The sequence below is a fragment of the Entelurus aequoreus genome, linkage group LG04, assembly GCF_033978785.1.
Source record: "Entelurus aequoreus isolate RoL-2023_Sb linkage group LG04, RoL_Eaeq_v1.1, whole genome shotgun sequence".
In the NCBI taxonomy this organism is placed as follows: Eukaryota; Metazoa; Chordata; class Actinopteri; order Syngnathiformes; family Syngnathidae; genus Entelurus; species Entelurus aequoreus.
This window is the reverse complement of record NC_084734.1, coordinates 81836740-81856840: the sequence shown is the minus strand read 5'-3', so window position 1 is coordinate 81856840 and position 20101 is coordinate 81836740. Positions and strand designations below refer to the sequence as shown.

Genomic DNA, 20101 nt, shown 5'->3' with positions numbered 1-20101 from the left:
GATGATAGTATATATTGGTACCATGAATCGATTTAAGTGGACCCCGACTTAAACAAGTTGAAAACCTTATTCGGGTGTTACCATTTAGTGGTCAATTGTACGGAATATGGACTGCACTGTGCAATCTACTAATAAAAGTTCCAATCAATCAATCAATCAAAGTCGCGGGGGAAGCAGCCTAAGCAGAGAAGCCCAGACTTCCCTCTCCCCAGCCACTTCGTCCAGCTCTTCCCGGGGGATCCCGAGGCGTTCCCAGGCCAGCTGGGAGACTTTTGAATTTGGATTTATCATGATTATTCACAGGTTATTAGTAGCTTGCATACCAAATTTTACGGACTATAAGGCGCACTTATAATCTTTTTCGTTCTTCTCAAAACTCGACAGTGCGCCTAATGTAAGGAATCATTTTGGTTGTGCTTCCCCACCTTGAAGCTATTTTATTTGGTACATGGTGTGATGATAAATGTGACCAGTAGATGGCAGTCAAACATAAGAGATACGTGCAGACTGCAATATGATGGGTCTCAAGTAAACAACAGCAACATTTTATATGTTCCATTGAAAATCCATCCATCTTCTTCCGCTTATCCGAGGTCGGGCCGCGGGGGCAGCAGCCTAAGCAGGGAAGACCAGACTTCCCTCTCCCCAGCCACTTCGTCCAGCTCTTCCCGGGAATACCGCTACGTTCCCAGGGCAGCCGGGAGACATAGTCTACCAAACGTGTCCTGGGTCTTCCCCTTGGCCTCCCGCCGGTCGGCCGTGCCCCAAACACCTCCCTAGGGAGGCGTTCGGGTGGCATCCTGACCAGATGCCCGAACCACCTCATCTGGCTCCTCTCGATGTGGAGGAGCAGCGGCTTTACTCTTAGTTCCTCCCGGATGACCGAGCTTCTCACCCTATCTCTAAGGGAGTTCCCCGCCACCCGGCGGAGGAAACTCATTTCGGCCGCTTGTACCCGTGATCTTGTCCTTTCGCTCATGACCATAGGTGAGGATGGTAACGTAGATCGACCAGTAAATTGAGAGCTTTGCCTTCCGGCTCAGCTCCTTCTTCACCACAACGGATCGATACGGCGTCCGCATTACTGAAGACGCCGCACAGATCCGCCTGTCGATCTCACGATCCACTCTTCCCCCACTCGTGAGCAAGACTCCGAGGTACTTGAACTCCTCCACTTGGAGAAAGATCGAGGACCTAGATTTCCCTCGCCCTGGCGTGAGAAAAATCTACTCCCAAGTAAAATCACGGCACGATAATTAAAAAATAAAGACAACTTCAGATTGTTTTTCTTTGTTTAGAACTAGAACATGTGTAACCGGTGGTCTTTTCCTCTGCGTTGTGTGGATTTTATGGAACACAACTGACACCAAGGGTTGCTGCTCAGCTGCACTTTACTGATAATACACAGAATTAGGGTAGGCAATTGAGGTGAGCAGGGTTGGGGGCCGCGGGGTTTGGTGGTAGCGGAGGTGTATATTGTAGCCCGGAAGAGTTACGGATGCAAGGGATTCTGGGTATTTGTTCTGTTGTGTTACGGTGCGGATGTTCTCCCGAAATGTGTTTGTCATTCTTGTTTGGTGTGGGTTCACAGTGTGGCGCATATTCGTAACAGTGTTAAAGTTGTATATACGGCCACCCTCAGTGTGACCTGTATGTCTGTTGATCAAGTATGTCTTGCAGTCACTTACGTGTGTCTGCAGAAGCCGCATACAACATGTGACTGGGCCGGCACGCTGTTTGTATGGTGAAAAAGCGGACGCGTCGACAGGTTGTAGAGGACGCTAAAGGCAGTGTCATCACGGCACGCCCTTAATATTGTTGTCCGGGTGAAAATCGGGAGAAATTCGGGAGAATGGTTGCCCCGGGAGATTTTCGTGAGGGGCACTAAAATTCGAGAGTCTCCCGGAAAAATCGGGAGGGTTGGCAAGAATGGGCTGTGGCCTGCGTGCCGTTTGTAATACTAATCAAATATCATCCCGGGGCCCACAGATAACTAATTCGCGGGCCGGATCTGGCCCGCGGGCCTAGACCTTGACACCTAGGCATTATATGGTGGTGCCGTTATTCTTACATTTGTTTTCGTTTCGCTAGATAAGCGTTCATCACTTGCAACTTTGAAAAAAAGTGCATTTTGAATAAGAAATTGCCACCACATTTATTAAATTAATGGAAATGTGTGCAAAACTGGAACATAAGTGCCCGATAATAAAGCAGCTGGTCGGCTCTCTCAGAGAGGTGGCTCGCTGCAGTCATCCAAATTTTAGAGCTGTCTGCTTTACTTTATTTACAATAAATAAATCAATTATTGACGTTCACTGACCGATTTTATAATCGTCCATGTCCGAATTGCGATGCATTTAAAAATCGGTTATTTCCCCCAACCCTACTGATTAGCATTGGCAATTCTACATGGCGACTTGAACACTTCAACATTTGCTAATGACAACTACAACTAAGATGCACCTTATATTTAATTAGCTGCTGTGTAATAAATACAATACTTACAGTATTAACACTTTGTAGGACTTAACAAAAGAAAACACTGGCACATTGAACTTAATGGCAAAGAACCGTAGTTTTCACACTACTGCCATCTAACGTCTTGCAATTGCAACTGCCTGCAAAGTGCACTATATAGTAAAGTACAATACTTGCAAATTAGTAAAGTACAGTACTTGCAAATGAGACAGAGCAGTGTCTCGGTATCGATACCCAGGTACCAGGATTTGGTAACTTATTGATTTGTTCGTTCACATTAATTTTTACTTGTTGTGTTTTGGGTGCAGGAAGGCACTTGCTTTGTAAGCTAAAGTAAAGCCGACAATGAACCATGCAACCACATTCCTATTGTTGGGGAAATAAGCTCATCCTCAAGCAATCAAAGCACAAGCAGTTGTTTAGTTGCAGATGTAGAGGGGGTAAGGTAAGCCAACGCTGCTGTCAAGTAACCACCTTAATGGCTTGGACATGCCAACACAGACCTTGCGTTTTTCCTTCAGATGATCACCTTCCTCGAGGTCGACACTTTTTTTAAATTTTTTGCAAAGGGACACATTATTTTTGGTGTACATAGTTAAGAAATTGTAGCTGCCTGTGCCCTCGCCTGGCTTTTAAAGTAAACTATTATAGTTAAATAGTTAATTTTACTTCAGTTAACTGTGTTATTTATTCAATCATAATGCTTCTAGTAAAATGAAAGAGTAACCTGACAGTCACACATGTGAGGTTACACTAAAATAAGGAAACCAACCAAGTTTGTAAGGTGGAATGTACTGTAAAGAAAAACACGAAGTACAGAAAAACGCGCAAAACTACGCTGGATTCTAAAGTGTTAAACCACACTTTGGCTGCATGCATCAGATTCAATAACAATTTCAATGTGCCTTGCAAAACACCCACTGTAAATGTAGGGCTTTTACCATTGAATTTGGTACACCCATTTTAGAGGAGTGACAAGCACATAGGTCTGTAAGACTTATGTAAAACTGTTTTGTTTTTTTAAATGCCAAACTTTCTTTACGGAGTGCAGGGCTGACCAACTAATTGCCAATAAATCATTGATGTAATATACAGTCATGTGAAAACCTTTGAACACCATGGATGAAGAAATGAACTGGGCTGATTAATGTCAGATAATCTAGGATACAAACACACATGTTAATAATTGCATATTTTTCACAGCTTAATTAGATTAATCACTTACTAATTTCCGTTTTAAAGATTGTTTATTGTCGAAACATAGTACACAAAGTAGACACAAATGTTTGGCAATGGGATCACTAACCTACTGAAAGGGAAATTGGAATGAAAGGTGGTTCATCCTTTGCAGCTTAAACAGTTTATTTCCAGTTTTCTTCTAGGACGGCTTCCTCCAAGACCGTAAACTAGCACAAATTACAACACCCCGATTGTTTGAGTGAACTTTTGCTTCCAAAAAGAAGTACAATACAATCAAATGTAGCCTGTCATTGAATTAAAATCCAAATATCTTACCTCTGCTTTCATTCCGTCATTTGGACAGACAATGGTAGAAGGACTGAATCAAACATTACTCACAATTTTGACTGAAAGCAATTTAAGTAATCAATTTTGACTCATCACAAAATCCGGTTTCGGCAGTGTTGTGTCCTTGATAAAGTTTTGGTGGTTGAAAATTTGCTGCATCACTAGTATTATAGGTAAATACAGGAAGTAAATAGAAGACATTTATAACACCCAGTTGATTAATAATGTGATAATTCAGTAATGGTAGAATTTTATCGATAAACTGTTATACAATCGTATAACAAAAGTAGACAAAATAGTACATGTATCTTGTCTACTTTTGTTATATAAACTTGAACAGCATTGCATATGAAAAACATGTATTGCACGGTCTCGAGGGATACAATGAATCAGTCAGTTGTTGATGAGTTGACTTTGATTTTTCAGCTGAGTACTCCGCCACACTTAAGAACAAGCACATGGAATGCAAACAAAAATGAAAGGAGTCAACACATTTTGGAGGCAGCAAAAGTAAGTCGAGATGAGATGTACTTCCACAAAATTCTGTGTTGATCCACACACATTGTAACTCCAAACGTTTCACAGCATTTGCAGGTTACAGACAAACGAACATGCTGGCATGGAAACGCTGGAGGAGGTCTCAATGCAGACCCCAAAAATGTGGTGAGAGCATGTTTGTTTTTCCTCTTTGGTGTTTTACTAATTGATTTTTCTACATAAAACCATTCCCAGTCCTGGAGGGGACATGTTGTGCATCTCTTTTGGTATATATTTTTTGGAATGTGCAGACAAACAGCAATCAGCAATAGCTTACATATTAAAACACATTATGCAGCTACAAATTTGTGTTTCTCTTTTTACATGCTCATTTTTGTATTAATCTGCAAAACCAATAATCCCTCGCCAGGTTGCTAAATTGCAAGACTATCAATGTAATGATAAAAGATTATTCTCAAATTCACTAGATTATCGTATTTTTCGGACTATAAAGGCGCACTTAAAATCCTTTAATATTCTAAAAACTCGACAGTGCGCCTTATAACCCGATGCGCCTAATGTACGGAATAAGTTTGGTTGTGCTTACCGACCTCGAAGCTATTTTATTTGGTGAATGGTGAAATAAGTGTGACCAGGAGATGGCAGTCACACATAAGATATACGTATAGACTGCAATATGACTCAATTAAACAACACCAACATTTTTATGTTTTATTGAAAATATAAAACATTACACACGGCGCTCAAAAATCAATCAAAATGTTTTAGTACGACTTTGGTAAGCTATGAAGCCACACCGTTTGATGGATTGTACTGTGCTTCAACATGCGAGTATTATTATGGTGTGTGTATAAAGTAAGACATATTATTTGGCGTTTTGTTTCGCAATATTATGCAAAAGAAACTTTTCTTACCATCTGGTACCTGCTGATCTGTATTTGGGATCTGCATAAATCCTGAAAATTTGCGCACGTCCGCCTTTGTAGTCCGTACCGACACTAGTCGATAAGCTTCTTCTTTTTCCTCTATCTTCTTGTTATGTAAAATTCATCCTCCGCTGTTGCCATTTCTAATACAAAGTAGTGTAAATTGTAAAGTTCTTACTTATATCTGTCAGTAAACTCGCCATGAAAACGCTAAAACATACCGGTGTAGTGAGTTTACATTATTCACCCAAGGAACTTTAGTTATTAGAGAGTTCCGGTCAGACGATTTTTCACAGGACACATTTCCGGCGTTGTTGTTGCACTAGTGAACCACGGATAAGGAGATGCTGCTCCGTTATTGATTTAAGTAAAGTCTGAATGTCATTAAAACAGTTAGCTCCAACAAAAAGGACAGTGAAAAGACGCTGCCGAAGGTGAGCCAAGTAAATAAGACCGCCCACAAAACGGCGCATCCTGAAGCGACTGTCAGAAAGCGGCTTGAAGATTATCTGTAAAACATCATCTATGCAACGTTTTGACCAAAGAACCACCATTACATGTTATGTAGACCACAAGGAAGTGTTTTACATTTAGAAAAAAATTAATAATAATGTGACCCTTTTAATGCGCCCTATAATCCGGTGCGCCTTTTGTATGAAAATAGACCTGACTAGACCCGCTCATCGACAGTGCGCCCTATGGTCCGGAAAATGCGGTATTTTTGTTTCTTTTTTTCATGCTCATTTTTGTATTGATCTGTAAAACCATTAATCCCTCACCAGGTTGCTAAATTGCAAGACTATCAATGTAATGATAAAAAGATTCTCAATTTCACTGGATTAATCAAATTTACAGTGCTTTCATACAGACACTATACAGCATTTCTACACCCTTGAATGATCAATATACATCTGTATGTACTGTGGAATAAAAAGAGTGATTAGACATTACCTAAACCCCACGTGGGTCAAAGAAAACCTCCACAACTGCTGAAAATGTTAATCCCCTCTTCACAGTGTCACCTATTACTTAATTGAATTTGATCAAAGGCAGGTGTTGAAAACAAGGTCGGTGTAATTTGCTGCCATACAGCAGGGCTCTACCATGGAGTTTCCATATTGAACGGATTAAAGGAATTACAGCATCAACTTTGGCCTGCGGAGAGTCCCTGTGGCAGCTGTGTGCTGGAGTGTTGGTAAATAGACATGTTGGCAGCAGTAGGCTCCCAATCTGCTGGGATGACAGTCCAGGTGTCTCTTGGGACTTGTAGTGTCGGGCTGGATATCCATGTCTGCCTGGTGATTCTCTGAAATCCCCCAGGGGACCCGAGGGAACAATTGATATTCTCTGTGATTTAATACAGTTTTGGCAATTCACATTAACAGAAATGGAACATTGGTTGGCAAATCGGTTTGCAGTAATTTTGATGCGTCGCCTATCATTCTATAATTGTGTACAAATGTTTAAAATCAATAAGTCTTTTTGTGGCGGCCCACCCTAAACGTATCGCCCTTCTCAACAAGCACCGGGTGCTGTTGTTGATCTCTGCCCCATTAAAGCACTCACAAGCAGCTCCCTCTTACAACGTCCATAAAAAGGACCTAAAAGTAATTGAAAGGTTTTCTTGTAGATTTGATGACTTTTTTTTTTGGCGTTTCTTAGTATTTACTCACTTTTTGCAAATGGCCAATTATGCAACTGTGACAGATACATTATTAACCCCACCAAAGTGCTCAGTTTATGCACTTTGAATTTGCGCACCAAACCATACAGCAAAATATATACAGCAGTGTACTTTATGTTAATATATATACCATATTTTCCGCACTATAAGGCGCACCGGACTATAAGGCGCACCTTCAATGAATGGCGTATTTCAAAATTTTGTTCATATATAGGCGCACCGGATTATAAGGCGCACCTATGCATCCTTTAGATGGAGCTGCGCTAAAGGGAATGTCAACAAAACAGTCAGATATGTCAGTCAAACTTTGTGAATAGATTACAAACCAGCGTTCTGACAACTCTGTTCACTCCCAAAATGAATAAACAGCTGTTTTACTATTTTCCCCGAGGTAAAGTCAGTGACGTGGTGTTTGGTTTATCTTTTAACAACAGCAAGGTATAACATGTAGTGCAACATTTATATCACATAGTGGAGGGGAACTTTTCCCTGATTCAATAAACACGTAAAAAACAGTGATACTGTTACGGTAAATCAAACGTTAGTGCAGTCAAAATATAGTAACACTCGAAATAGTGCAGAGCAATAACAATATACCAATAACTCAACGTTGCTCAAACGTTAATGTCACACAACACACAAAATAAACATGTAACGCTCACTTTATGAAGTTATTCCTCATCCACGAATCCCTCGAATTCTTCTTATTCAGTGTCCGAATTAAACACCATTGATTCATTAAAGTTAAATTCTCTCGCTGCTGCTCTATTCCCGTGTTCTACTGCGTGACTGATCGTCTTAAGTTTAAACTCTACGTCGTAAGCGTGTCTCTTAATAGGAGCCATTTTTGGGTTAGAAGCGCTTCTTCTACGGGGGAAAATGAAGTCGGCGGCTGCTTACCGTAGAAGAAGAACTTCTTCTTCTACGGGGGGAAAATGAAGTTGGCGGCTGCTTACCGTAAACTTGCGAGACCTAAACTTTATGAAAATGAAGTTTAGGTTTGTTGTGGCTCAATATTGGTCCATATATAAGGCGCACCGGATTATAAGGCGCACTGTCAGCTTTTGAGAAAATTGGAGGTTTTTAGGTGCGCCTTATAGTGCGGAAAATACGGTACCCCTTAGGCATTACAAAATGTATATTATTTTTTAAAATACTGTAAATTAGGATTCAAATTATGTATTTATTTTCATGCATGCCATTACATCTTTATTGATATTTGTTTGTTGTCAAACTGATGAGAGAATATGCTTATTTGTTCTCCATAGCTGAAAGAGGTGAACTCATCCACGATCCTGTCTGCCATGCTCTCTTATGTGTGGCCAAAGGACAGACCTGACCTACGGGCCCGTGTTGCCATCTCTCTGGGCCTGCTCGCTGCAGCCAAGGTACAACCTTGCCTATTAAAGAGGATCGATCTTTATGTTATACAGTACACACATGTTTTTCTTCCAGATGCCATTTTTTATTTGTTTTAAAGATCATTCAAGCATATTGTACAGCTTATTAACATGCCATCAAATCACATTAGTATTGAAAAAATTGAATGAACAAATAAATAAAATCCATTCCAGAGAAAATCACTGGCATCAGGACTAAGCTTTCTCTATTTACGTAACTCACGACGGCCTTGTGCTTTATTCAGTGTACAGTTACAAAATGTGGCCTTTAAGTCAATATAAAATGAATGTTCTAGTCCTTGGTTCTGTTGAAGCTGTTGCACATGTCATTGTCCATGTGGTGGCTGAAATAATTCCAGGCTTTACAAACCTTTCAGTGCAGCCAATACACTTTTTTGCATTCTGTCAAACACTTGAATGTGATCGGTCTTGGGGATAAGCGTATCTTGTAATGTTTGTCATGTGTAGGGATGTAACAATAACTGGTAACAATGATAACCGCGGTAAAACTTCCGACAGTAGTAAATTTGAATAATCGAAAAACTGATTGATAACTGCACTTGAATAAACTCACAGACTGACAGGCGCCAGCTCACAAGCTTTTTTTTTTCTAGATTTAAACACTTCCTTGTGGTCTACATTTATTGTAATGGTGATTCTCGGTTCAAAGGTTTTAGAATAGATTATGTTTAACAGACTGTTTTCAAGCCGTCTCTTGAGGATTTGCCATTTTGTGGGTGGTCTAAGTTATGTGCCTCCACTTCGACTACATGCCATGTTGTAGGTTTTAGCGCTTCCATATGCAGTTTACTGACAGATATAAGTTAGAACTTCGCGTGGCGAAGTTGGTAGATTGGCTGTGCCAGCAATCGGAGTGTTGCTGGTTACTGGGGTTCAATTCCCACCTTCTACCTTCCTAGTCACGTCCGTTGTGTCCTTGGGCAAGACACTTCACCCTTTGCCTCTGATGGCTGCTGGTTAGCGCCTTGCATGGCAGCTCCCGCCATCAGTGTGTGAATGTGTGTGTGAATGGGTAAATGTGGAAATACTGTCAAAGCGCTTTGAGTACCTTGAAGGTAGAAAAGCGCTATACAAGTATAACCCATTTATCATAATTATTAGAACTATACATTACTTGGTATTAGAAATGGCAACAGCCGCGGATGCATGTACGAGCCAGTCTGCCCCACAACAAGAAGATAGAGAAAAAGAAGGAGCTTATTGACAACAGCATCGGACTACAATTGCAGACTCGCGCAAAGCACTTCGGGTAAATCTCTACCACATATGGAGATATCCGCTGACGTCACACTTGGGAATAACATCACAAATTGGGCAAATTACGAACGGCTCGTTTGGAGGAAGTGTTAAGGAAGGCAAGATTGGTTTATAAAAACCTTCGCCAAGCCTCCATGGGTTAATTTCACATTTTAGGGACTTACGCAGATCTCAAATACACAAAACAAGTACCAATAGGTAAGAAAAGTTGGTTTTGCATAAAAAGATCCCCTTTAGGAGACGACATACCCCAATCCAACACATTGCTGTCTGAGTAACTAAGCTATTCAATTGTGCACATTAAACCTACAAGATCTGCTCTCTTTGCGTGAGTGATCGATGATTACGAGACCAAGGTGAAGGCTTTCCCCCATATTGCCAATATACCTGGGGCGTGGTTAGGGATGATGTTTGATAAGAAATTATCGAGTTTGAGCCTATTATCGAATCCTCTTATCGAACCTATTCCTTATCGATTGTCTTATCGAGTCCAGATAGGTTGTTGTATATGGAAAAAAACACAATATTTGGTTTAACAAAAGCTCACTTTTATTATATAAGAAAAAAATTAAATCTAATAAATAAATAAATATTGACTGTTACCCCCCTAAAAAAAAATATATAAAATAAATAAATATTGACTGTTGTTACTCAAAGTATATTAAGTGGGATTTTTCAGAAAAACAATTATATACAGTTACACAAAAACAAGCTGTCTCTGTGATCACTATAGGTGTATAAATAATAATATAGTGTTAAATAAAATCAGTCCCTTGGGCACAAAACTGAAAATAATACAGCTCTCCAAAAAGAGCACTTCTGCTGCTATTTGACATAACTGTTTGTTATGATGCTTTGACATTTTTGCACTTTATTTCTTTATTGAAAGAAAATTCTATGAAGAGAAAAGTTGTTTGCAAATGTGGTTACAATGCTAAAAAATGAAAAGTTAAAGCTAAAAAAAGAAATACACTTTATTGAGTTAACATTATTTCTTTATAGGGGGAAAGATGTGATGTTATGAGCTAGGCTAGGGAATATAACAACTACACTACCCAGCATGCAACGGGAGTGACAAGCATGCGCGGTAGCCCCGAAAAGTGTTGTTGCATGTCGTCACCCGGCAGCTAAGAATGAGGTTATGAGCACGCTGTGAAAGTAAACGTCAAGAACTCAGCCAACACGCCTCGTCTGCATTATTTATAATTAGACAGACAACACATATACAGTGTGATTTTGTTTTGTTTGCAAGGAAAGAAAAACAAAAGTTAAAAAAGGGAGATGTGTTGTATATATATGTATGTGCTGCGGTTGCTTTAAGAACGTTTCGACAGCTGCCGTGAAGGAGGTGCGTTGCTAGCCTGGTTGCTATGTTTCCGGTTGGTCGTAAAAGTGTTCGTCATGTGTTTGTACCCTGCTCAAATCTCTCAGTAAAGTTATTCATTGGATTATACCTTTTGTTTTGTACTTTATTACACCTTGGAGCGCTTTTTCCCGTCCATTGTTTTCCTGCTTTCCCTATCTGCGCCTAATGACTGAGCTACGTGACGTCATTTCTTGTGATGTCTCACGGGGCATTTCTGGTCGGGACGGGAGTCGTTCCGAGGGATTCGAATAAAGAACCAACTATTTTTCTTTACTATAGTGGTCTCGATAACGGGTACCGGTTCTCAAAAAGGGATTCGAGTCCGAGGACTCGGTTCTTTTCTTATCGAACAACCGGGAAAACCGGTTTCGAGTATCATCCCTAGGCGTGGCTAGGGGCGTGGTGGGTTGGCGTGGTCAGCATGACGCCATCATATAATTTGCATCAAATGGTATGAATCGTATATTTTATTTAAAAAGAAGGGAATAAGCGGTAGAAAATGGATGGATGGAAGGATAGAAATCTGTTATTAATTAATGTTAACATACCGGTATTCATTTTCTTATATTATGTTGTTTAGTTAGTTTTTTTTTTTGCAATTGTTGCTGCTTATTTGTTGGGAAATTTTCAAGATTCTAGGGACTTGTCCAATTTTGTTGTGACTTTTTATTTATTAAAAACAACTAGCAAAAAATATTTAGCATCTTTTTTTGGTGTTATTGTAGACTGCACTATTTTGTTAGGTGGGGCGGCTAATATGAAGCCGTTAAGGAGAAACTCTAAATATACCGTATTTTTCGGAGTATAAGTCGCTCCGGAGTATAAGTCGCACCGGCCGAAAATGCATAATAAAGAAGGAAAAAACCATATATAAGTCGCACTGGAGTATAAGTCGCATTTTTTGGGGAAATTTATTTGATAAAAGCCAACACCAAGAATAGACATTTGAAAGGCAATTTAAAATAAATAAAGAATAGTGAACAACAGGCTGAATAAGTGTACGTTATATGACGCATAAATAACCAACTGAGAACGTGCCTGGTATGTTAACGTAACATGGTAAGAGTCATTCAAATAACTATAACATATAGAACATGCTATATGTTTACCAAACAATCTGTCACTCCTAATCGCTAAATCCCATGAAATCTTATACGTCTAGTCTCTTACGTGAACGAACTAAATAATATTATTTGATATTTTACGGTAATGTGTTAATAATTTCACACGTAAGTCGCTCCTGAGTATAAGTCGCAAACTATGAAAAAAACTGCGACTTATAGTCCGAAAAATATGGTAGTTAAACTGGATGTACTGCGTAGCGCTTTTATTTTAAAGCCGGAGAAATGTGTGATTGTCTTGAGAAAATGTCTTGACATGTTTAAATGTCGTAACAACTGTTTGCGTTAAAAAGTCTCCTTTTGACATCCTGCCGACCGCCTTTCATTTCTGTTGAGCTTTTATGTAATCTTACTTATTACTAAAGCAGTCACATTAACAATCTAAATGTTATGTTATCACTGCACCTTAACCGTAATCTGAACACGGAAGTGAAGCTCTGAACAACACGCACAGCAGGTGTTTGCTGCAGGGATGTTGTCTCTTTTCACGGTGAAAAATAGTAGGGAGAACAACTTGCCATGGCTTTGAACCTGATATTTCCATAAGGTCGACTTTCTTTTGTCCATCTCTGCTGGCTTGTGGCTTATCAGTAGCAAGTGAACTGCAGCCAAGTTCCCCCCGCTACGGCACGGCCCGAGTGTCAAAATGGAAGTGTTTGCGTTAATCGCCCGTTAAAAAAAATAGTGCCGTTATTGAAATTTATAGTTAACGCGTTAACTTTGATAGCCCTAATATATATGTAGGGGTGTGTGTGTGTGTGTGTGTGTGTGTGTGTGTGTGTGTGTGTGTGTGTGTGTGTGTGTGTGTGTGTGTGTGTGTGTGTGTGTGTGTGTGTGTGTGTGTGTGTGTGTGTGTGTGTGTGTGTGTGTGTGTGTGTGTGTGTGTGTGTGTGTGTGTGTGTGTGTGTGTGTGTGTGTGTGTGTGTGCGCTGAAACGATTCCTCGAGTAATTCGATTACAAAATATATTCGAGGAATTTCTGCTGACTCGAGGCGTCGTTAAGTTTTTTATTTGTTTTTTTTTTGTTTGTTTTTTACGGCATTTTGCCTCGTTTAGTAGTCAAAACTCACGTTTCGGCCTCTTGTCCACATGCAGACGCATACTTTTGTCTTTAAAAACGCAGACTTTTACAAAGCTGGCCAAAGTGTAGAGTTCCAAAACTCTCCGCTTAGCATATGTGTGTACACAACTTGTGATGACGTCACGGTTGTACGCTGTCATTTCCAAGCTCATCAACACAACCTTGCTGCCTTTAAACACATTATAAGAGGACTTAATGTATGTTTGAACGTAAACATGCTGCTCTTTTCACTCAACATTAATAAAAAGACACATCAAAAAGGGCTTTGCAACACTCCCGCTGGCGCAAATGACAGTCAGCTGTTTTGGATATGATGGCTGTGGAACCTCCATCTGATGGGACAACTTTGACAGGCAAGACTTTTTGCTCTGTTTCATAAGAAAGATGTAACATTATCTTATGTTTTTAGTCCTTGTTTAACGACAAATCTTGAAGTTAACTTACGTGTCTTGCTTCCATGAGCCGGGCGCGACCGTGCTCGCGCGTAAAAAGCAACCAAGCAACTAAAAAAACAATGTAGTGCTCCTTGTAGTGTGTACTGTTGTTAAAGACAATATACACTTCATTACACATGTAATATATCACTATATCCATGATTAAATGCTTTATAATTCCATGACAGTTTTGCAACGGCACACGCACGTCCGTGTGCTTTATATGGATACTTAAACATGCAAAATGGTTTCCTTGGCTCGTTAGTGTGCCGATGTTAGAAATAAGGTACACTTCACTGCACATGTAATTCATCACCATGTTGCTGAACATGTTATAATTCTATGAGTGTTGGGTTTCAGCAGCACAGGCGTGCATTCGCTCTTTAATAATGTTCCCAGGGCTCTGTGTACGTGCAGGCCGGTTTTAAAGATAATGTACATGTCATTGTACGTCTAAAGTAGTCGTTTTTTAGGCTTCTGATTGGACAAAATGTGCATGACAGCAGGTGTATGCGTTTGTGTTTGAAACATAGACAGTTTTGAAACTACACTTGTGTGGATGGAGATTGTTTGAACCCCAAATATCTGTTTTTGAAACTCTCCATGTTTGTGTGGACATGGCCTTAAAGGCACTACCTAATCCACTTTTTATGTTTGATATAATGAAAACTGTTCTTATTGTTTTATTTTTGATACTAAAAATATCGTTTTATTTTAACTTTCTCAGGGAATATTAATTTTGAACTAATTTTATATATGTGTTTTCATCTCAAACATGTTATGATGGCAAAATTAACATTGATTACTATTTTGCATGCAAAGAATGCAATAAACTGTATTGCATTCTTAAAATGTAAAACTGTTGTCGTCATTAAGTGGTTTGTCTTTTTATATTGTTTATGTATTGAGGGCACATCTTAACATGTATAATTAAACCTTAATTAAGCAAAAATATTGCTCAGGCCCAGCTGCATCAAATAATAATATAAATGCATTTAATAAAGTCAAAATACAAATAAGGCAACAAGAGTAGTATCCCACACTTCTCTTTTGTACAGCAGATTTGGGCATATACATCCACAATATTATTTCCCTGAGAAGCTTGACAGGACAAAAAAAAATTAAGCAAAAATGTGATTTATTCAATTACTCGATTAATCAATTGGGATATTCGATAGAATACTCGATTAGTAAATTATTCGATAGCTGCAGCTCTATTATATATCTGTGTATGTATATATTTACATATATTTTTATTATTATTTTTTTGTATTTTATATACGTGCACCTGGAGATAGGTTGATTGACAACACTAAATTGGCCCTAGTGTTTGAATGTGAGTGTGAATGTCTATCTGTGTTGGCCCTGCGATGAGGTGGGTGGCGAATTGTCCAGGGTGTACCCCGCCTTCTGCCCGCATGCAGCTGGGATAGGCTGCAGCCCCCCGCGAACCCGAAAGGGACAAGCAGTAAAAGATGGATGGATGCATATATTTATTTTTTTCATACTGTAACGACCTACTGTTGTTTATGTTCGTGTATTATTGATGTTCATTGATGTTTCCCATGTTGAAAGTTAAAGTTAAAGTACCAATGATTGTCACACACACACTAGGTGTGGCTTATTCTCTGCATTCGACCCATCACCCTTGATCACCCCCTGGGAGGTGAGGGGAGCAGTGAGCAGCAGTGGTGGCCGCGCCCGGGAATCATTTTTGTTGATTTAACCCCCAATTCCAACCTTTGATGCTGAGTGCCAAGCAGGGAGGTAATGGGTCCCATTTTTATAGTCTTTGGTATGACTCGGCCGGGTTTGAACTCACAACCTACCGATCTCAGAACGGACACTCTAATTGTGAACGCATCGTGCCTGAATTGGCGGAGAACAAGGAAGCGTTGTGTGTCTGGGACGCGGAGGCAAACGTTTGTGCATGGGAGGACATATGCGGAGTTGGGCCGGTTCGTAGCATAAGTTTGGCAATAAAAGTAAAAATGAGCGTCAGACTTTGTGTGACTTCTTTTGCAGGCTACAATACATTATATTACTTTAATTTGTTTTTGGGTAAAAAAAACCCCAACTCATTTGTAAAGTGTTGAGACTTTTATTTTGCCGTGACAGGCCGCCACGAGGAATTAAGGGTAAACCCTGAGGTGCGTTCAAGGACCGCTGCACAGACTAGAATGACAACGCCAGCCAGAAATAGTAAATCACAATAATAGATTTTATTTGTTGCACACTTTGCTTTTTTTAATAAATCCTGAAGTGCTACAGTTCAAACCAATATTCAAAACAACAAAAGCTTTTTTTTAACAGTGCAACTATTTATTTGACTTATTTAAAAAATAACTTGGTCAAAAGAAAACAAGTGTGGTAAAAATACTTTTTGAGCACATTCAACAATATCGCCTTAATGATAACTTTGATAAATTTGGTCACAATAACTGATATTAAATTTTTTTATCGCTTCATCCCTAGTCAGGTGAAATGTTGTGATGAGACCTGTCATTACAGTAAAAGGTATTTTTTTTCCCGGCAATAAAAGCCTCAGGGTTACAAACCCAAGGTTGGAGCTCAAGTGCTATCTCTCAAAGGCATGTCTTTGCAGAAAGCAGCTGCATTACTTGGAAAGTCTTTCTATACGTAGTTACATACATTTTGTGTGCGTGCGTGTGCGTGTGTGTGGGTTTTGTTTGACGTCTTGTCATTCCTTCTTGCAGTTGCAGTACTGTTTGGAAATACTAGGGCTGTGAATCTTTGGGTGTCCCACGATTCGATTCAAAATCGATTCTAGGGGTCACGATTCGATTCAAAATCTTTTTTTTTTTTTCAATTCAACACGATTCTCGATTCAAAAACGATTTTTATTTTTATTTTTATTTTTTTTAATGAAAACAATACACAACAATACCATAATAATGCAATACAATTTAATTTTGGAGTTCTGAACTTGTAATTTCTTGCAGTGTTTATTAAGTGGTAATATGTCACATTTGTCCCAATTAACTTTATACCCTGATAAACAGCCATATTCAGTGATGACATTATTGATATAAAGAAGAGAGGAGTTAACATGTGACAGGTAAAAAAATTATGTCGTCACTATACATCGATAGCTTATTGTACTGAGAGCCAATTTATATACCTTGAATATTATTTTCACTTCTTATTTTTGCAGCTAAGGGTTCAATAACCAAATTAAATAATAATCCAGATGCAGGACATCCCTGTTTTACTCTTTACACTTTATTGGTTTTGACTGATGCTATGGGCCTTGTATAAAGCATCTTAATCCATTGTATAAAATTATCTCCAAATCCAAATTTACATAATGTGCAAAACATAAATGACCAGTTTATGCGGTCGAATGCCTTCTCCGCATCAACACTACATACTGCTGTGGGATAAGGGAGACTTCTAGCATAGTAAATAACATTAAACAATTTCCTTGTATTGTCTGAAGATTGTCGACCTTCCATGAAGCCAGTTTGGTCAGTATGAATTAATTTTCCTATTACATTTGATAATCGTGTGGCTAAGATTTTTGCCAAGATTCAAAAGGATTCTCTATTCATTCAATACATAGATTTCAGCAGGATCTACCCCAGTCTGCTGACATGCAAGCAGAGTAGTAGATTTTTGTAAAAAGCTTTTATAATTGTAAAGGACAATGTTTTATCAACTGATTGCAATAATGTACATTTGTTTTAACTATTAAATGAACCAAAAATATGACTTATTTTATCTTGGTGAAAATATTGGACACAGTGTGTTGTCAAGCTTATGAGATGCGATGCAAGTATAAGCCACTCTGACACTATTGTTCTTTTTTTTTATTTTAATAAATGTCTAATGATAATGTCCATGAGGGATTTTTAATCACTGCTATGTTGAAATTGTAACTAATATTGATACTGTTGTTGATAGTATTCATTTTTGTTTCACTACTTTTGGTTTGTTCTGTGTCGTGTTTGTGTCTCCTCTCAATTGCTCTGTTTACTGCAGTTCTGAGTGTTGCTGGGTCGGGTTTGGTTTTGGAATTGGATTGCATTGTTATGGTATTGCTGTGTATTGTTTTGTTGGATTGATTAATAAAAAAATAAATAATAATAAAAAAATCGATTTTTTGAAAATGAGAATCGATTCTGAATCGCACGACGTGAGAATCGCGATTCAAATTCGAATCGATTTTTTTCCCACACCCCTAGTAAGTATTGTAGTCAAATACGTACAATACTTTTATTGTGCTTCGATTTTGGCTTACACAGTATTGCAGTCATGACAGTATGGCCGTGTTGTTTCATTTTGATTAATCCTCCTCTCTGCAACCTTATACTTTCATCTTCACGCGTGTTGTTTTTATTCTGTCCTTTTCAGAAATCCCCCAAATCACTTAGTCTAAGCGGTTTAGTAAGAAGAAGCATTGTTGAACCAGTTCCTTGGGACAACACATATTTTATTAGTTATTTGTAAATGTTCTTAGGCATTCTGTGTTGTTGATTGACTTGACTGATGGATAAACCTTCATGTCTTTTCATGGCTGCTTCCCTCTCACTGATGTACTTGTAATTATAAAGACTCTGATGTTTTTTCTCATATATATGTACCAAATGACGGGAATTGGGTGGAAGGTCATGTACCAAGTCTAAATGAAAGTAATCGTTGGGAGTACATAATGTATTTCCTACTGATGGTCTCTAATTTAAGCCTACACTGTAAGAAATTTCACCATTTAATTACAGTAACCTACTGGCAGCTAATGGTTCCAGTATAAAACTGTTTTTCTACAGCCCATATACTGTGATTCATCACTACAGTTTATTACTGTAAAAGGTATCACAGTACTGTGCTGTATCAAATATACGCTTCACAGCATAATACTGTCATCTATTTAGCGGCATTACACTGTATTTTAGTATATCTACTGTAATATCCATGTACAGTTAATTACAGTAAAATAATTGTAGCACTATAGACTGAGCTTTACAGTATAATGCCACTAGAAGTTAATCAGTTCAACTTTTAATTTTTCAAAATCAAAACCCCTGCAAACTGCTGGCATAAAAATGACTGGAGAAATGGCCTTGCAAGTTTATGCTTTTATTAACCAATTATTTTAAAGCGCATCAAATACATTCAATTTAGTGTATTTTTCTTATTTTCAGTGAAGCATTTTAACATTTAGAACTGATGCTATAGTTGCTTTACATTGAACAGTCCATAGAACTAGATAATCAAAATGAAAATGTCCATTTAGATATCCCCCCCACCAGGACACACCCACACCCCCAAACATAGTGCCTCTGTTGCATCATCCGAGAGAGCACACACTTTTTAAATTAACATTTTAACATTAAAACAATGTTAAGAAACTCCTGCAATCTGAACAAACGATGGCATCAGAGAACGCGGTCCGTACATCCAGATAACAATCAAAACGATCAAAATGAAGATGTCCATTTGGATATGATGTTAACATCCCCTCCACACACACCTCCATACATAGTGCCTCTGTTTTACCATCAGAGAGGGCACACACATTTCCAACAAACATTTTAACATTTAGAACAAAACATAAGTTAGGAACATGTGCAATAGAAAAATTTGTAAAACAAAATTGAACTGCAGAATTGACTAAACTAACTGAACAGGACATACCCAGTGTTCAGTTGTCGACTTCATTTCAAACTGGGGACAAATAACTGAACACGAGTCCAGTGTTTAGTTGTCGGCTACATAAAGCCCCACTCAAAGTCTGTGAGATTTTTTATAAGGGTGGCTACGTGAGGATTTACAGTTGCTGCCTTTTTCTGGACCAGCTTCCCGGTCTTCTTGGACACCACCTTTCCCTGGCTAGCCTTTGTTCCCCTCTCAGGGTTAATGCCAATGAATTGCCAAAAACCAGAGAAAGCATATAAGATATTCTGTTGTGATTGAAGATTACTTGCAGTCGATACAGAACTCCCCTCACATTGTTAATTTATGAATATGCACTGCACAAATATTCATATCAATTTTAGGATATATGTGAGCCTATACCATAACCACAGCTGTAGATGAGTGAATGCTCTAAAACCCATTGAAAATACACGCAACCCTAACTCAAAATACCGGACATTTGAGGCATTTAAGAAACCCCGCCCGGACAGACCGGACAGCCCCGCAAAAGAGGACATGTCCGGGGAAAAGAGGACGTATGGTCAGTCTACATTAGGCATACAACTATGACTTCGCTTGTGTCTAACATACGCAAATACATTGCTGCAAGTCTTAGCACATATGTCGCAAGTTATCATCTTTTTGAGATGACT

The 20101-nt window shown here is 38.9% G+C and overlaps 1 protein-coding gene across 1 annotated transcript in view; it reads left to right on the top strand.

Annotated features, from left to right (window-relative positions):
• abcb7 (ATP-binding cassette, sub-family B (MDR/TAP), member 7) overlaps positions 1 to 20101 on the top strand; it is a 57459-nt gene that overhangs the window by 3892 nt on the left and 33466 nt on the right. The window contains exons 2-4 of the mRNA XM_062045844.1: positions 4432 to 4515; positions 4591 to 4668; positions 8382 to 8501. Coding sequence (XP_061901828.1) covers positions 4432 to 4515; positions 4591 to 4668; positions 8382 to 8501 — 282 coding nt within the window. The remainder of the gene's footprint in view (positions 1 to 4431; positions 4516 to 4590; positions 4669 to 8381; positions 8502 to 20101) is intronic.